The 19571-nt window shown below is 37.7% G+C and overlaps 1 protein-coding gene across 5 annotated transcripts in view; it reads left to right on the top strand.

Annotated features, from left to right (window-relative positions):
- The window catches only part of RBL2 (RB transcriptional corepressor like 2), a 77616-nt gene that overhangs the window by 40505 nt on the left and 17540 nt on the right, over positions 1 to 19571 (top strand). For 2 of the 5 annotated variants that reach the window (XM_045987307.1, XM_045987306.1), the window contains exons 18-22: positions 7295 to 7366; positions 8028 to 8133; positions 8703 to 8908; positions 9513 to 9677; positions 18053 to 18224. In XM_045987307.1, coding sequence (XP_045843263.1) covers positions 7295 to 7366; positions 8028 to 8133; positions 8703 to 8908; positions 9513 to 9677; positions 18053 to 18223 — 720 coding nt within the window. In that variant the 3' untranslated portion in view covers position 18224. Of the gene's footprint in view, positions 1 to 7294; positions 7367 to 8027; positions 8134 to 8702; positions 8909 to 9512; positions 9678 to 18052; positions 19530 to 19571 lie in introns of those variants that run through there. The other 3 variants (XM_045987305.1, XM_045987309.1, XM_045987308.1) reach the window with 2 other exon arrangements.

The raw sequence follows: 19571 nt of genomic DNA, 5'->3' as shown, positions 1-19571 counted from the left end.
ATTTCTTTTTGTTGTCTGATTGCTGAGGCTAGGACTTCTAGTACTATGTTGAATAGCAGTGGTGATAATGGACATCCCTGCCGTGTTCCTGACCTTAACGGAAACGCTTTCAGTTTTTCTCCATTGAGAATGATATTTGCGGTGGGTTTTTCATAGATGGCTTTGATAATATTGAGGTATGTGCCCTCTATCCCCACACTTTGAAGAGTTTTGATCAGGAAGGGATGCTGTACTTTGTCAAATGCTTTTTCAGCATCTATTGAGAGTATCATATGGTTCTTGTTCTTTCTTTTATTAATGTGTTCTATCACATTGATTGATTTGCGGATGTTGAACCAACCCTGCAGCCCTGGAATAAATCCCGCTTGATCGTGGTGAATAATCCTTTTAATGTACTGTTGAATCCTATTGGCTAGTATTTTGGCGAGAATTTTTGCGTCTGTGTTCATCAAGGATATTGGTCTGTAGTTCTCTTTTTTGGTGGGATCCTTGTCTGGTTTTGGGATCAAGGTGATGCTGGCCTCATAAAATGAGTTTGGAAGTTTTCCTTCCATTTCTATTTTTTGGAACAGTTTCAGGAGAATAGGAATTAGTTCTTCTTTAAATGTTTGGTAGAATTCCCCTGGGAAGCCGTCTGGCCCTGGACTTTTGTTTGTTTGGAGATTTTTGATGACTGTTTCAATCTCCTTACTGGTTATGGGCCTGTTCAGGTTTTCTGTTTCTTCCTGGTTCAGTTGTGGTAGTTTATATGTCTCTAGGAATGCATCCATTTCTTCCAGATTGTCCAATTTGTTGGCGTAGAGTTGCTCATAGTATGTTCTTATAATTGTCTGTATTTCTTTGGTGTTAGTTGTGATCTCTCCTCTTTCATTCATGATTTTATTTATTTGGGTCCTTTCTCTTTTCTTTTTGATGAGTCTGGCCAGGGGTTTATCAATCTTATTGATTCTTTCAAAGAACCACCTCCTAGTTTCATTGATTTTTTTTCTATTGTTTTTTTTTGGTTTCTATTTCATTGATTTCTGCTCTGATCTTTATGATTTCTCTTCTCCTGCTGGGTTTAGGGTTTCTTTCTTGTTCTTTCTCCAGCTCCTTTACGTGTAGGGTTAGGTTGTGTACTTGAGACCTTTCTTGTTTCTTGAGAAAGGCTTGTACCGCTATATATTTTCCTCTCAGGACTGCCTTTGCTGTGTCCCACAGATTTTGTGTTTTCATTATCATTTGTTTCCATGAATTTTTTCAATTCTTCTTTAATTTCCTGGTTAACCCATTCATTCTTTAGAAGGATGCTGTTTAGTCTCCATGTATTTGGGTTCTTTCCAGCTTTCCTCTTGTGATTGAGTTCTAGCTTCAGAGCATTGTGGTCTGAAAATATGCAGGGAATAATCCCAATCTTTTGATACCGGTTGAGACCTGATTTGTGACCCAGGATGTGATCTATTCTGGAGAAGGTTCCATGTGCACTAGAGAAGAATGTGTATTCTGTTGGTTTGGGATGAAATGTTCTGAATATATCTGTGATGTCCATCTGGTCCAGTGTGTCATTTAAGGCCTTTATTTCCTTGTTGATCTTTGGCTTGGATGATCTGTCCATTTCAGTGAGGGGAGTGTTAAAGTCCCCTACTATTATTGTATTATTATTGATGTGCTTCTTTGATTTTGTTATTAATTGGTTGATATAGTTGGCTGCTCCCACGTTGGGGGCATAGATATTTAAAATTGTTAGATCTTCTTGTTGGATAGACCCTTTGAGTAGGATATAGTGTCCTTCCTCATCTCTTATTATAGTCTTTGGCTTGAAATCTAATTGATCTGATATAAGGATTGCCATCCCAGCTTTCTTCTGATGCCCATTAGCATGGTAAATTGTTTTCCACACCCTCACTTTAAATCTGGAGGTGTCTTCGCGTCTAAAATGAGTTTCTTTTAGGCAACATACTTATGGGTTTTGTTTTTTTATCCATTATGATACCCTGTGTCTTTTGATTGGGGCATTTAGCCCATTAACATTCAGGGTAACTATTGAGAGATCTGAATTTAGTGCCATTATTAGCCTGTAAGGTGACTGTTACTGTATATTGTCTCTGTACCTTTCTGATCTACTACTTTTAGGCTCTCTCTTTGCTTAGAGGACCCCTTTCAATATTTCCTGTAGAGCTGGTTTGGTGTTGGCAAATTCTTTCAGTTTTTGTTTGTCCTGGAAGCTTTTTATCTCTCCTTCTATTTTCAATGATAGCCTAGCTGGATAGAGTATTCTTGGCTGCATGTTTTTCTCGTTGAGTGCTCTGAATATATCATGCCAGCTCTTTCTGGCCTGCCAGGTCTCTGTGGATAAGTCTGCTGCCAATCTAATATTTTTACCATTGTATGTTACAGACTTCTTTTCTCGGGCTGCTTTCAGGATTTTCTCTTTGTCACTAAGACTTGTAAATTTTACTATTAGGTGACGGGGTGTGGACCTATTCTTGTTGACTTTGAGGGGGGTTCTCTGCATCTCCTGGATTTTGATGCTTGTTCCCTTTGCCATATTAGGGAAATTCTCTCCAATGATTCTCTCCAGTAGACCTGCTCCCCTCTCTGTTTCTTCTTCTTCTGGAATCCCAATTATTCTAATGTTGTTTCGTCTTATGGTGTCACTTATCTCTCGAATTCTCCCCTCATGGTCCAGTAGCTGTTTGTCCCTCTTTTGCTCGGCTTCCTTATTCTCTGTCATTTGGTCTTCTATATCACTAATTCTTTCTTCTGCCTCATTGATCCTAGCAGTGAGAGCCTCCATTTTTGATTGCACCTCATTAATAGCTTTTTTGATTTCAACTTGGTTAGATTTTAGTTCTTTAATTTCTCCAGAAAGGGCTTTAATATCTCCAGAGAGGGTTTCTCTAATATCTTCCATGCCTTTTTCGAGCCTGGCTAGAATGTTCAGAATCGTCATTCTGAACTCTTGATCTGACATATTACCAATGTCTGTGTTGATTAGGTCCCTAGCCTTCGGTACTGTCTCTTGTTCTTTTGTTTGTGGTGATTTTTTCCGCCTTGTCATTTTGTCCAGATAAGAGGATATGAAGGAGCAAATAAACTACTAAAAGGGTGGCAAAGACCCCAGAAAAATGCGCTGTAACCAAATCAGAAGAGACCCCTAATTGTGGTGGGGAGAAAGGGGATAAAAACAGGTTCTGAAAGAAAAAAAGAAAAAAAAAAAGGAAAAAAAAATTTAAAAAATAAAACAAATAAAAAAATATAAAAAAGAAAGAAAAAATATATATATATTTAGATGAACTAGTCAAAAAACGTTAAAAAAGAAAAGGGTAAAAGTTTTAAAAAATTCAGCAGAAGAAAAAAGAAAAAAGAAAAAAAATTGAAAAACAAAATTGAAGTAACTGCAAGACTAAAGAATCATGGGGAGAAAGCCATGAGTTCCGTGCTTTGCTTTCTCCTCCTCTGGAATTGCTCTGCTGTCTTAGGAATTGAACCTGCTTTCTCCTTGATAGATGAACTTCGTCCTGGCTGGATATTTTGTTGATCTTCTGGGGGAGGGGCCTGTTGTAGTGACTCTCAAGTGTCTTTGCCCGAGGCGGGATTGCACCATCCTTACCGGCGGCCGGACTAAGTAATCGGCTCGGGTTCGCTTTTGGGAGCTTCTGTTCCCTGAACGCTTTCCGTAGAGTTCCGGAGGACGGGAATGAAAATGGCGGCCTCCCAGTCTCCGGCCCGGAGGAGCCGAGAGCCTGGGGCCCCACTCCTCAGTGCGCCCCGAGAGGACAGCACCCAATCACTCCCGTATCCCCAGCCTCTAGCCGCGCTCCGAGCTCACCCAGCCCACGACCAGTTCAAGGTAACCCCGAGCTGAGAGTTCAGTCCTCGGCTCTGTCTCTGCAGCTGGCTTCTCCGTTCTAATACCTGCTAGCTCTCCGACACTCCGACACCCCTGATCCTTCTGTGACCCTGCGGGGCCTGGGGCCACGCTGACCCCGCGTGGGCTTCACCCTGGTTCAGCCTCTGGAGCAATGTCCCTCAGTGGAACAGACTTTTAAAAGTCCTGATTTTGTGCTCCGTTGCTCCGCCGCTTGCCGGGAGCCGGCCCCTCCCCCCGCGGTCTATCTTCCCGTCGTTTTAGATTCACTTCTCCGCCAGTCCTACCTTTCAGAAAGTGGTTGATTTTCTGTTTCTAGAGTTGCTGTTCTTCTTCTCTTCGCTCTCCCGTTGGATTTGTAGGTGTTTGCAATGTTTAGATAAGCTATCGAGCTGATCTCCTGCTACCTGATGTAGTCTCAGGCTGCTACTTCTCCGCCATCTTGACTCCTCCTCCGTCATTAGCACTTTTTATTATCAGACATTGTTTTCTAAAGTAACTTACTGAGGTGAAATTCACATAACATGAATGAGCCATTTTTTTTAAAGTATTTTATTTATTTGTTTGACAGACAGAGATCATAGGCAGGCAGAGAGGGAGGCAGAGAAAGAGGGGAAGCAAGCTCCCCACTGAGAAGGGAGCCCGATGTAGGGCTCGATCCCAGGACCCTGAGACCATGACTTGAGCTGAAGGCAGAGGCTTAACGACTGAGCCGCCCAGGCGCCCCATGAATGAGCCATTTTTAAATGAACAATTCATTGGCGTTCGGTACATTCCCAATATTATACACCTAATCTTTATTTTGTTCCAAAACATTTCCATCCCTGTAGAGTAAAACTACTTAAGTAGGTTATTGTTCCTCCTCCCACTGGCTCCTGGCAACCACCGTTCTACTTTCTTTCTCTATGAATTTGACTGTTCCAAGTGCCTCTAGGAGTCATATAGTTTTTGTCTTTTTATGATTGGTTTATTTCAGTTAGTGTAATGTCCTCAAGATTTATCCGTGTTGTAGCATGAGTTGTAATTTTGTTCCTTTGCAAGGCTGATTAAATACCACATTTTGTTTATCCATTCATCCACTGATGTCCACTTGGGTGGCTGGCACTTTTTAGCTATTGTGGAGTGTATGAATAGCTCTTCAAGTTTTTAGTTTCATTCTTTTCTTTATATACTCAAAAGTAGAATTGCTGGGTCATATGGTAATTCTGTGCTTAATTGTTTGAGAAATTTGCCATATTTTTCAGAGCAGCTACACCATTGTACATTCCCACCAGCAGTGCATGAGAGTTCTAAATCCTCTACATCCTTGCCAGCTTCTTTTCTCTTTTTTATTCTAGTCATCCCAGAGAGTATTGATTGATACATTCTAGTGGTTTTGACATATATTTCCTGAATGACTAATGATGTTGAGTGTCTTTTATTGTGCTTATTGGCTGTTTTATGAGTTTTTGCTTCTAGCCATCCCAGTCATTTGCATACTGGTCATTTGTATATCTTCTTTGGTGAAATACTGCTTTAAATTCCTTGCCCGTTTTTGATTTGGATGGTTTGTGCTTTTTTGTGATTGAGCCGTAGTTCTTTCTATGTTCTGGGTGCAGCTCTCTCGCCAGGTATTTGAAATATTTTCTCTGTGTTTTGCACTTCTTGATGTTATTGTGTTATTTGGAGCATAGTAATTTTTAATTTTGATTAAGTCCATTTATTCTTTTGTTGTTTGTACTTCTGCTTTGGTATCTTAAGAGTACATTGCCAAATCCAAGGTCATGAATATTTGTTTCTTTCTAAAAGTTTTATAGTTTTAGGTCTTAACATTTAGGTCTGTGATCCATTTTGAGTAATTTTTATTCATGGAGGTAGGAGTCCAACTTCATTCTTTCACAGGAGGCTATCCAGTTGTTTTTATTAGGTAGTGAGAACATTTTAGATCAACTCTCTTAGCAAATTATATATAATATTGTATATATATTATACATATATATGTTATACATATATATAAAATAATATAATATTGTTAACTATAGTCCCCATGCGAGATACTCACTCATAACTGGAAGTTTGTACTCTGACCAGCATCGCCCCAGTTTTTCCACCCCCAACATATGTATCTTAATGTATTAAAATTAGCTTCAGATTTATACTTAATCCCAGTGAGGAAAAAGAAATGTCCTATGTACCTGTTTCCTTTTCATCTTGAGATGTATTGTGACACGTATTACATCCATAAGTGTTATAAATCCAACAATTGCATTGTTATTTGTAATTCTATGACTTTTAAAGGAGCTGAGAGAAGAAATATGTATAGCTTTTGTTTTATTAATCTTGTTCATCATTTCTGGTTCTCTTCATTGGTTCCTGTGGTTTTGAGTTGTCATCTGGAGTCATTTCCTTAGCGCAGTACAGCATTCCTCCTCTTCCTGTGCTGTTTTTGGCAAATATATCACATTTCTGTATGTTTCAGGGCCAATAACTCATCATATATATATATATATATATATATATATACACACACACACACACACACACACACATACTATATATAGTTTTATACAATGGCTTTTTAAATCAGTGAAGGAGAAATAAATATGCATTTTATGCTGTGAGTACAGTTACATAATTGTCTTTACCAGGGCTCTTTTTTTTTTAAATGTGTATTTGAATTACTGTGGTCATTTGCTTTTAGTTTGAACTTCTGGTATTTCTTGTAAGATTGGTCTTTCGGCAGCAAATTGTTTGTATTTATTTTCCATTTTTGAAGGATAACTTTGTTGGACACCAAATTCTTAGTTTTTTACTTTGAGCACTTTGACTATGTTGTCCACCACTTCTTAGGTTCAGTAGTTTCTGATGAGAAATTGCCTCTTATTTTACTGGGCTTCTGTGGATGTTGTCAAGATTTTCTCCCTTTCTTTGGCTCTCAGCATTTTTACTATGTCTGTGTATGATCTTTTTGCATTTATTTTATACTTGGAATTCTTAGAGCTTCCTGGATGTGTGGGTTACTATTTTTTAAATAAACTTGGGAAGTTTGCAGCCTTTATCATTTTATTTTCTGCTTCTCTCTGTGCTGAATGATGTTCACAGTCCCCTGAAGCTGTTAATTCTTCTTCGTTTCTTTTCCTGTGTTCTTCAGGTTCCACAGTCTATCCCAAGTTGGCTAATTCTTTTTTTCTTTGCCATTTTAGACCTGTTTTGTCCATTTGGTAACTGTACTTTGTTATTACAGATCTGTGTTCCGATACCACCCACTCCCTCTTGTTACTGAATTTTAGTGTGTTTTCTTGAATAGATTGTTCATTTTGTCTATGTCCTTAGGACCATTTCCAGAGACTTGAAATGGCTGTTTATATAAATAATTTTCACCAGTTTCACTGGCGAGTCGGTTCACGGAGCTCTTTAAAATATTTTGAAGTCCATTTCTCTCAGAATACCCTTATTCTTTGCCAGGTCACAAAAGAAGACAAGTCCTTCCAGAATATTATGCGTTGTTACAGGACTCAGCCACAGGCCCGGAGCCAGGTAATTACATTTCCTCTCAGGGCTGAAAATAAAGCTTAAAGTCTTTGATAAATACAAAAAATTAACCACAGTTGATTCTGTGGCCTTTTCTCCAAGATAAAAGCTAAGATTCTACTTTGAGGAAGTCTTTTCTTTAATCTGACAACTTTACATCTTAATTAGTTTAAGTCTTCTTTTCTCCAAAAGGTGAGGAGGTGGAGGTGAAATTTTTGATTCTTTCTTAATTTAGATAATCACAAGGGAGAATTTAGCAAGTTATTTGGTTCTTGTGTCACCTTTAGAAAACAGTACTGTACACTTAACCAAGACAACATTAAAGGAAAATTTAAAACTCATTTTATCTTTAATACTATTCATTTATCTCAAGGGGTAGGTATGTAAGCTCTTTGACTTAGAATAGCTTGATTTTATGGTTGGGTGCTAGTATTGCCCTTTATATTACAGTATTATAGGCCATATTTGGAATTTAAAGCCTGACAGGCCCCAGTGTAAATCCTGGCTGTTATTGAACAGATAAATGACCTTGGCTGCATCTGTTAACTTCCCTGAGGACAACAACTGTTACTACATGGAGCCACTGTGAGAATTTAATTACATGTCAAGGTCATTTAGTCCCAAGATGTGCTCAACAAATCTGTCTTTTCTCATGGTCCCTCTAAAGGTGTATAGAAGTGTTCTGATAAAAGGAAAAAGGAAAAGAAGAAATTCTGGCAGCAGTGATAGCAGAAGCCATCAGAACTCTCCAACAGAACTAAACAAAGACAGAAGTAAGTGTTTAGGGTCTTTATGAACACTAAGAAAACAAAATTAGGAGCTTCTCACTTTTTAGGCCTAAGGACTACTAAATGAAATTATAACTATATGAAAATATTGGCAAAAAATTTGTTGGAACAATAAACAAAATCGTAAATTTGGTGGCAAAGTTGTTTGTCCTTCCTCCCATAGCTTCGAGGCACACTGTGCATAGCATTTTTCTCCAGGGAAATTAGAGAAGGTTTCAGGCAGGAATTTGTTGGCCTGAGTTCCAGAAAAGTCTGGCATGCCAACTGAAGCCATGCTATGGAAATACCGCCACTAATGGTTGATTTGCATCACTTAATGCAGGGCATAGGTCCTAGAAAATGTGGTATAATTTATTAGAACTACTCAGTAAGCCTTCGCATGGCAGGGGTAAAGTTAATACTTATTAGTATCTGTGCTTTGCTCCCTGGGATTAAGAAGAGAGTGCCCACGTACAGCAGGTAGCTGTTCGCCTTTCTCTCACTGAACTTTCCTTTAAAAAACAATCTGCACTAGCAGTCTTTCTGCTTAACATGCTCTGTTCTACCTGCTGCAGCCAGCAGAGACTCCAGTCCCGTCATGAGATCCAACAGCACCTTGCCGGTCCCACAGCCTAGCAGTGCCCCTCCTACACCCACTCGCCTCACGGGCGCCAACAGTGACATGGAAGAGGAGGAGAGGGGAGACCTCATTCAGTTCTACAACAATATCTACATAAAGCAAATTAAAACATTTGCCATGAAGTACTCACAGGCAAACGTAGTAAGTTTGACAGGGATTATTTCATTCTTTTTTCACCTGTGAGGGAGGGGAAATAGGTTGAGCTAGTCTTAGACATCATTCTTTTGTTAAATAAAACTGAGGAAATCTCTAAGAGACATAATATGCCTAACCAACAGAATTTCTTTTTATCATGAAGCATTAAACAAGATGGTATTTGGATTCCCTACAAATTACTGTAACACAAGAGAGAGAGTGCACGCATTCACATTGTCCCAAACTTAGCAGCTACGGTAACCTTCCAAGTTACTTAACTTTCTCTCTGCCTCTTGTCTCTTCATGTATTAAAAGGGAGTAGGAGTCGACTCTAGCTTATAGGGTTGCTGTGGAGATTAAATGCCAGAATGGATTAAAAATGCTTAGAACAGTCACTGGCACAAAATAAGCACTTAAGTGTTACTTGTTCTTTAAGTGTAATTGTGGCTGCTAATGCATTACTCTTCAAAAAGCTACAGGTTTATTATACCTCACCACTCTGTCAATAAAAACTACTTTCATAAAAAAATACCTGGTTAGAAATTTTGTTACCTTTCTTAGGAACACAGATTTTTTTTTTTCATTTGTTTTGTTTTGTTTTTTAAAACAGATGGATGCTCCCCCACTCTCTCCCTATCCATTTGTAAGGACAGGTTCTCCTCGCCGGATACAGCTGTCTCAAAATCATCCGGTCTACATTTCTCCACATAAAAATGAAACAGTGCTTTCTCCTCGAGAAAAGATTTTCTACTACTTCAGCAATAGTCCTTCAAAGGTGAGCCTAATATAAATCTTGGCCTTTATTAACCCCAGAATGCCTAGGATGCTGGAATTGGGGTTAATGGGAAATGCTCAGTACTCACCTCAATGATGGGAACTACCAGGGAAAAGTGACAAGTGCCAGTGGAGCAAAATACAGGGCTTGGTGGGAGAACTTTAAGGCTTGAAATAGAGTAAAGGACTTAGATTTATTTTCATTCCTTTTCCTATTTGTGCATATATAGTTCACTCTGCTGTAAATCTGGAGTTTTATGGTTTTTACACCATTTAAAATGCAAATTTTCCTAACAAAATTTGGATTTCTAAACTGAGTATGGATTGTCTGTTTCTGGGATAGATAGTATCTCTGTCCTTTTGGATTCTTTGTCTAAGGAGAGAAATGGCAATTTGAACAGGGCAGTGGGACAGTCCTATTTAGGAGAGATTGGTGTGGCAGCGTCTGCCTCCATCTGTAGTGGGGAGGGAATTCTGCATCAGGCCTTAACGGAAGAAAAGTTAGCAAGACGCTGAGGTGTGGAAGGAAGGGGGATATCCAGGAAGCACCAGAAAAGTAAAGAAGAAAATGTCCTTGAGGCAGTAAGGCTAGATCACTGGGAGTCATGTGCTGCATTTAGGAGCACAACTTGATCCTAAAGCCCCCTTATGGGATGCTTGTATACATAAAGATTGCTTAGAAAGAAACATAGAACAACTAAAAATCACATTATCTGTGAAGCATAAAAAAAGGAAAGTATGCCTGTGTTAGATACTCACCTTACAACCAACTAAATTCTGGATTAAATAAGAGATAAATGGCAAAAATGAATACTCAGTAATATAAGACTCTTCAAAAACAAATCAATGTCAGCAGTATCATGAAGGAGAGGTTAGATGGGGAGGGAACTAGAGAGAGGACACTCAAATGCAGTGCATGATCTCGCACTGCATTCTACACAGAAAAGCACAGCTTTCAAGGACATTTTTGGGACGAGTGGGAAAATGTAATGGGGACTTCAATGTTAGATTTTATCTTTAAATTTGTTTAATTCCTTTGGTATTTATGATAGTACTGGACTATGTAGGAGAATATGTTTAAAGTATTCAGAGGTACAATGTCCTAGTGTGAATAACTTGACTTTCAAATGGTTCAACTAAAAAGAAAATTATATAGACAACACATGTGGTAAAATGTTACTGACTGATAACTGGGTGTTCGATGCACTATTCTTCCAACTTTTAAAATAAAAAGTTGGGGGAAAACAAGGCAGCAGCAAAACTCTCAGAAAATGGGAAATCTTTTCCATTTTTCTGTTATAGTAGTAATGAAGGTGTTACATACCTTTGAGTAAACTTATCCCCTGCAGAAACCTCAGTTAACCTGAATAATGAAGACATACTGATGTTTCTGAATAGGAAAACCAAATATGTAAAGACATAGTTTCCTCCAGACACTGCATAGGTTTGATCTGATTCCAGTGATACTGCCAGTGGGATCATGAAAGCTGGAAACATAAATCAGTAGCCCCAAAAGCAACTGGAAGAGATGACATAGCTCAGAGATACTGCAGGTGCAGGTCCAGACCACTCCAGTGAAGGCAGTTAAATGAATTTTTTTTATTTCCCAGTGCATATAAGTTATGTTTATACTATACTGTTGTCTGTTAATGTGCGTTATATCTAAAAAAAAAAGTGTTCATACCTTAATTAAAAAAATATGCTAACCATTTCTCTGAGCTTTCAGTGACTCTTAATCACCAAAGATCACCCTGACAGATATTATGAAAAACTTTGAAATCTTGAGAGAATTACCAAAAATTTCATACAAAGACACAAAGCAAACCCCACTGGAAAATGTCACTGATACGCTTGCTTGATGCAGGAGCCACCACAAAAAAAAAAAATCACATTATCTGTGAAGCACAATAAAGCAAAGGATGGCTATATTCACCCTATAACCAAATAAATTCCATCTGGATTAAATAAAAGTTAAATGGAAAAAATGAATACTCAGTAATACAAGTCAGAACACTCAATTTAAAAGAAGGACAAAAGGGGAGGAAAAAGGAAAAAACACGTGGGAAAATAGTACACAAATAGCAATTAAATGTAAGTGGTCTAAATATACCTACTGAAAGCCAGAAAGTGTAAGTCTGGACACAAAAACAAGACCCAGCTATTTACCACTTATAAGTAAATATATCAAGACACTTTAAATATCAAGACACAGACAGTTTAAAAGGACGATAACTCAGTAAGTGCATGTCCACACAGTGGAGTATTACTTCAATAAAAAGTACAGGCATACTCTGCAACATGGGTGGACCTTGAAAACAAACTAAGTGAAAGTCGCCACAAAAGGATAAATATTATATGATGCCATTTATATGAAATGTCCAGAATGGGCCAATTTATAGAAGCACAAAATGGATTAGTGATAGGCTAGGTCTGGAAGGAATGGAAGGTTTCTGTTGCTGGGCACATATGATAATGAATTGCACAATTTAATGTAGCAGTGATTGCACGACTCTAGGCATATACTAAAAACCATGGTTTTGTACGCTTCAGATGGTTGAATCGTATGGTATGTGAACTATATCCCAATAAGGTAGTTTTTTAAAAAAAGTAAAAGAATGGAAAAACGTTATATATACTCTGCTAACAGTAATTACTGTAGCTACTCCAACTTCCATGTTATTAATAAGAATATTACCACTGATAAGGTCATTTCCCAGTCACAGGGCATAAAATCCTATATAGAAAAATAAATTTATAATCAAGAGATTTCAACATAATTGATAGAACAGGTAAGCAGAAAAAATCAGTAAGAATATTCAAGATGTGAACAACCAAATTGGCTAACTAACATTTATAGAACACTCCAACAGCATCAGTTGGAACATTTACCAAGACAGACCACACTGAGGACCATAAAACAAGTCTCAGGAAATTTTAAAGGATTCAAATAATGTATTTTCTGTTACCACAACAGAATCAAATCAGGTATCAGTAACAGAAATACCTGGAAAACCCCCAAATTTATGCAAACTAAATTACATACTTCTATTAGTCAAAAAAAAAAAAAGAAATTAGAATTCTATTTCGAACTAATGAAAATGAAAACTTGACATACCAAATTTGTGGGATGCAGCAAAAGCAATGTTAAGAGAGGGAAATTTATAGCACTAAAATAGTTACATGAGAACAGAAGAAAGGTCCCAAATTAGTGACCCAAGATTTCACTCTAAACAACTAGGAAAAAGCAGGAATCTGTAAGACAGCTTAAAATACAGAATATTAAGGCCATGAAAAACCAGGGTTTTTTGAGAAGATTTAAAAAAATTGATACATCTCTGCACAGACTATCAGGATTAACAGATGAATCAACAAGATCAGAAATTAGAGCTATCAGTACAGGTCCTATAGATATTAAGAATATATAATGAGGGTTAAACAGCTTTTTGCCAATAAATGTAATAATGCAGATAAAATGGATCAATTCCTTGAAAGACATACACTTCTAAAACATACGGAACAAGCAGTCTCAGTGACCCTGTATCAAGTGAACTGAATTTGTAATTTAAAAACATCCTCTCAAAGAAAACTATAGGCCCAGATGGCTTCAGTGGTAAATTCTACCAAATACTTAAGGAAGATACAGTTGACCTTGAACAGCATGGGGTTAGGACACCATACCCCATGCAGTCGAACATCTGTGTATAACTTCGGACTCAACTTCGGACTCCCCCAAAACTTAACTATTAATAGCCTACTGTTGACTGGAAACCTTACTGAAAAAAAAAAAAAAAACCAGCTAACTAACACATATTTTGTATATATAGTACATACTATAAAGTACATGAAAATACTGAAATCATCAAAAAAAAAATTTCCAAGTATAAGTGGACCCATTCAGGTTAAACCCGTGTTGTTCAATAGTCAACTGTAATGCCAGTTCCATCCAAACTCTTCTAAAAAGTGAAGGTGATAAATCATCTCAGTAGCTGAAGAAAAAGACATTTGACAGAATGCAACATTCATGATAAACCTCTCAGGGGACTTGCTCAATCTGATCAAGACTGCATACCAAAAACATCTGCAGCTACCATCACACTAAGAGGGAAGGCATTCAGTCTTCCACTGTGAAGATCAGGAACAAGGCAAGGATATCTGCTCTCACCACTCCTATTCAACATAACTGTAGGCCCTTGCATATGTAGTAAGGCAAGATAAAGAAGGCATACAAACTGAAAAGGAAGAAATAAAACTATCTCCATTCACAATGATTTTCTATTGAGAAAGATGAAAATCTAAAAAATGCTAGTGGAATAAGACTAGCAAGGTTATATGACTAATACATAAAAATTAAATTTATTTCTATATACTAGCAACAAGTAATGAGAAGTAAAAATTTCCTAAAGCACCATAACACTAAATACTTGGGGCGGGGGGTGCCTGACTGGCTCAGTCAGTAAGTACCCAGCTCTTGATCTCAGTTCGGGTCTTCATCTCAGGGTTTTGAGTTCAAGCCCCAAACTGGACAAACAAAAAAAATACCACCACGACTTAGGGATAAGTTTTGACAAAAGATGTACAAGACTCATATATCCTGAGATCTGTAGAACATTGGTGAAGGAACAACTGAAAGTGGAAAAATTCCACGTTCATGAATTGGATGACGTTTTCGTGATGTCTGTTTTCTTCCACTTGGTTTATAAATTCAATCCAATTCCTGACAAAATCCCAGCAGAATTATTTGTGCAAGTTAAACTGGTTCCAAAACGTATATGAAAATGCAAAGGAACTAGAGTAACAACAATTCTGGAAAAGGCGGAAGACCACACTGATTGCAAGACTTCACTATGAAGCTATGGTAGTCAAGACAATGTGGTATTGGTGAAAGGACATACACATTGATAGACTAGAATAAAATCCAGAAATAGACTACATGGTCAATGGATCGTCAGCCAAGGTGCAAAAGTAATTTGGTTGTTCAACAGATGGTGCTGAACAACTTGATAACCATATACAAATAGTAAACTTGTACCCATACTCTGCGCCACATAAAAAATGAATCAAAATGGACTGTGGACCTAAGTGTAAAACTTACAAAACTTCGGGGAGAAATCATAGGGGAACAAAATGTTTGTGAACATGGTTTACACAAAGACTTCTTAAGTAACAGAATCAAAAGCACAATCCATAAAAGACTGATAAATCAGACTTCATCAAAATTAAGAATTCCTGCTCTTTAAAAAAAAAAAAAAAGCCACAAACTGGGAGAAAAGTTCACAAACCTCTTATCTGATGAAGGATTTAATTCTGTAACATATAAAGGATTATCAAAATGCAAAAGGAAAACCAACCAACCAGATTTAAAACTACGCAGAAAATTCAAACACACTTCATCCATTACGTGCCTGTTAGGACGGCTAAAACCAGAAAATGACAGTAATAAATTCTGGCGATGATACGGAGCACTGGGAACTTTTATGCATTCCTCAGAATTCAGAATGATACAGCATAGCTCTAATACCCAGAAAATAGTTCGGCATTTTCTTACAAACATGCCCTTACAATATAACCAATAATTTCACTTCTAGGTGTTCACCCAAGGTTCATACAAAAACATGTATATGAACGTTTAAAACTATTCCTAATTGCCAAAAAGTGGAAAACAATCCACATGTCCTCCAGCTGGCCAGTGGATAAGCAGACCTGTGGTATGCCCGAGTCATGGCCAACTATTTTGCCATAAAAGGGAACTAATTACTGATACACCCGGCAACACAGATGAGCCTCCAATGCGTTGGTGATTAGGTGAAATACCCTGGATTTGGTAGGCCACTTACTATAGGCTTTCATTTCTGTGGGAGTCTGGAAAAGGCAAACTATAGGGACGGGAACACATTATTAGTGCTTACTGGGAGGGGGCCCCTGAGCTGTGTCCCTTAACTAGCAATGTGGGAATTTGGGGGGAATGAAGAAACTTCTTTATTGTGGTACTTACAGGGCTGTGTTTGTCAAAACATGTACCACTATACACTTTTAAGGGTGAGTTTTACTGTAGGTAAACCTTTAAAAAAATGACATTTTGTGCAAAAAAAGACTAAACATCTAAATCAGTGGCTTTCACTCTACCTATCACCACCTGGAAAGGTTTCAAAAAAATTTTGCAGAGAATTGGGAGTTTCTCCAATAAATAGCAAAATGAGATTGTTGAAGAAACATTTGTCATCATGACTGAATAGATGATAGCTGAGATCAGAAGTACCTCGGATCTAGAACCAATTATACCACCATAAGAAAAGAATTTTAAAATACAAGGTAATTAACATGATTGGGGACCATTAGTAGCATTTATCAGGGCAGTTCAGCATATTGGTACAGTCTGTCATGTATTAGAACGTTGCTTGTAGTTTTAAACAAGTGGGAGGAAATCTTACATCAATAGGGGATTAAACAGTGATAGCACATGGCAGCTAAAGAGATGTGTGTCTATACTGATACGGGAAGATCTAAGATGCAGTGTTGCTGAGCAACTGTTCCAAACAACACATAAAATACACCATTTCAGTTTTTTTTAAAGTAGGATCCACACCCAGCAAGGAGCCAAACGTGGCACTTGAACTCATGACCCCAAGATGAAGACCTGAACTGAGATCAAGAGTCAGATGCTTAACCGACTGAGCTATCCAGGCGCCCCTGCCATTTCAGTTTTTTTTTTTAAACCCCACTTAACAGACAATAGTACATTTCTAGTGAGTGCATTCGTAGATAGAAAGCAGAGGCTATACAGTAGCCTGATCAGTCCAGTGAATGAAAAATAACAGTAGGTGTCCCAGGAATTTGGTGAGCACAAGAAGTCTCAGCATATTCTGCATGAGCTTTTGGGGGGAATAAGAATTTGTATTTTAAATATGTACACGTGCAAATTGTGTAAGATACTATGAATTGTATATAAATTATATGTAATGTAACACATTAATGTACTATATATGGCATAAATGTGCTATGTATATTGTTACATAGTTATATACTGTATATTTCATATGTATATATTATATGCACTTAACAATTTAGAAATAGTCAAGTGAATACAAGACTAGAGTTTAGGAATGCAAGAGGGTAGAAGAGAAAGTCAAAGGAAAGCTTCCTGAGAGTGGTTGAGATTTGGGAAGGTGCATATGCTAGTAATAAAGAATACTGGTGATTTTATTTAAAACCTCAGAAAAGTTATTTTTAAATAAAGAATAAAATATGAATAAAATAGGCCTAGGATTAGCTTTAAGACAGTCTGGTGAATGGGAAATGAATGAGGGTATAGATCAAGCATGACTGGCCAAAACTGGCGCAATGGGGTGATCGCTAGGGGAGGGTTCATTACCCTCTTCTCCCTGCTTTCCTGTTTGAGAGTTCCTGTAATAAGCACAGGTGGATGTGGTGAGTGTATTTTCCATAAGGAAACATGGACAGTGAAGCAGCATGTGAAAAAAAAATGTGACCAACAAACTACCAGAAAATAATGTGGCAACTGACTTTTGGGGCTTTGGAGAAACTTAGTGCTGAAGGCTTTATATATACATCCAATCTTGCTAGCATCCTGGCAGTTTTTCCTCAATCAGGGTTCCTCATACTAACCACAGAAGACAAATTTGTCTAGATCATACTAATAAATTACTTACAATGGATACTTTTGGGAATTAAGGTTTACTTGTCCTGTGAAATTCCAGTTTGGAACCACTGCTAAAAAATGAGTAACACTAGACTGTAAAGGGCATAATACTGTGTAAAAGCACATTATTTTTTTTTTAATCTGTTTTAAGATTTATTTATTTGACAGATTAGAGATCACAAGTAGGCAGAGAGGCAGGCAGAGAGAGAGGATGAAGTAGGCTCCCTGCTGAGCAGAGATCCCGATGCGGGGCTCAATCCCAGGACCCTGGGATCATGACCTGAGCCGAGCAGAGCTCGTTAAAGCAGAGGCTTTAACCCACTGAGCCACCCAGGCACCCCGAAAGCACACTATTTCTTAAAAAAGAAAAATGGAGACATATGGAATTGACTAAGTATGGCACAGCAAGGTGATGCTCCAAAACTATTGTAAAAAAAAAAATCACAAATTTGCGAATTCTTATTTTTGGAGAAGTGTACATCAGAATCATCCCTGGAGCTTGTTAAAAAATAGAAGTGGTCTGCCCTCCAACCCAGACAGTCATCAGTGTCGGCCAGCTGAGAAGTGAAATCGGAAAGGTACATAATTCAGTAGTTACTTGCTTTATAAAGATGTTCGAACTCTTGAAGTTAAACTCTTAACTCATTGAGGTTCTTTGACTTATCACTGCACTCTACGTATGAGCATTTTAAAGTTTTGTATGTTCCCCCCCACTCTAGAGACTGAGAGAAATTAACAGTATGATACGGACAGGAGAAACTCCAACCAAAAAGAGAGGGATTCTTTTGGAAGATGGAAGTGAATCACCTGCAAAAAGAATTTGCCCAGAAAATCATTCTGCCTTATTACGTCGTCTCCAAGATGTAGCTAATGACCGAGGTTCTCACTGAGGTTAGTCGGTTGTACTGAAATGGTCTTTTCACAAACTGTTCGGCAGCACCGGTTAATGCATGCTAGATTATGGGGCTCATTTCCTAATCTTCCAGTATCCTTAGGATATCTCTACTCATCCCAACTGCCTTTTTCCTATCACTCAGTGCTTGCCATCAAGGCTGCTTAGAATCCAAACAGGATTTTTTTTTTTTTTTTTTAACTCTTCAGCAGTGCTCTTGCAAGTATTACAGGGAACAGAGCGTGCTCAAATATATGTGTAAGAGGTCTCTGTTGACGTGCTCTGGCAGAGGGACTGGCTGTCAGTTCATTCCTACCTGTTTTGTGGTCAGCTTCTGGTCCTCATGAAAAGCAAAACAAAAACTTAAGAGGTGTTTGTCCCAAAATGCTTGGTAGGAGTTAGGAGGATTTCGTATTCCTGAAACAGGACAAGGGAGAGAGCCTAGATTTGGAGCTCCTAGATTATCCCAAGTCTCCCGTTCCCTTTGTGTAATTCTTCCCTCTCCCCGTTAGGTGTGGTACAGTGTGGTAAGTGCTGGATTGTTTGGTGTGCAATGTGTGAGTGAACTTGTATAAGAAGTGGCACTTTAGGGCTGTAAAAAGCATGATTTTATAACCCAGATTTTGCTGTATATTTGCGATGGCACTTTCTACAATGTGAACTTCATGGAGTACAAAACTTCAGGCTAAACATGCAATATCATCTTTGATGCTTTTGTACTTTTTTTAAACTGTTCAAGTCCCAGTAGCCACCTTTGGGCATGTGTTTTAAATTCTCCAGGTTTTTGTTATTAATAGGGATCAGCTGGCTTAAGTAAAGATTTTAAATCAAGTTGAATTAAGGCAATATGAAAAATTATGACCTCTTCTTTAGGAGGTAGTTATCTGAAAGACACGTGTCTATTAAGGTGATAAATTTAAAATATCTTTGGGTGTGTTCCTGGCAGTTTAAAAAACATATTGGAGAATTTAGGTTTTTATTAGTACCTAGTACCATTTATAAAAATTAGAAATGTTATTTAACAGCTGTTGAATTATCTATATATACCTTTATTAATCACTATTGTTCCAGCAGTTTTAAAGTTGAACGAATAATCTTATTAGGGAAAAAATTCAATTGTAAATTGAATCAGTATAAACCAAGTTACTGGGTAACTTCATATTGCTCTGAAAGAAATATGGAACTTACACTGTTCAGTTAGAATAGTGGTGCAAAAATATTTATAAAACCTCTTAAGATACTTACTGCTACTGTAATTTTATATGAAAATAAGTGTATTTTTCAATAAAGCATTTATAAGTTAATCTTTGTTTAGTTATATTGAGAAAGGGCTATTTAGTTTCCTG

This window comes from Meles meles, chromosome 19 (genome assembly GCF_922984935.1).
Source record: "Meles meles chromosome 19, mMelMel3.1 paternal haplotype, whole genome shotgun sequence".
In the NCBI taxonomy this organism is placed as follows: Eukaryota; Metazoa; Chordata; class Mammalia; order Carnivora; family Mustelidae; genus Meles; species Meles meles.
Note: the sequence above shows the minus strand (reverse complement) of the source record. Positions and strands in the feature narration are given on the sequence as shown.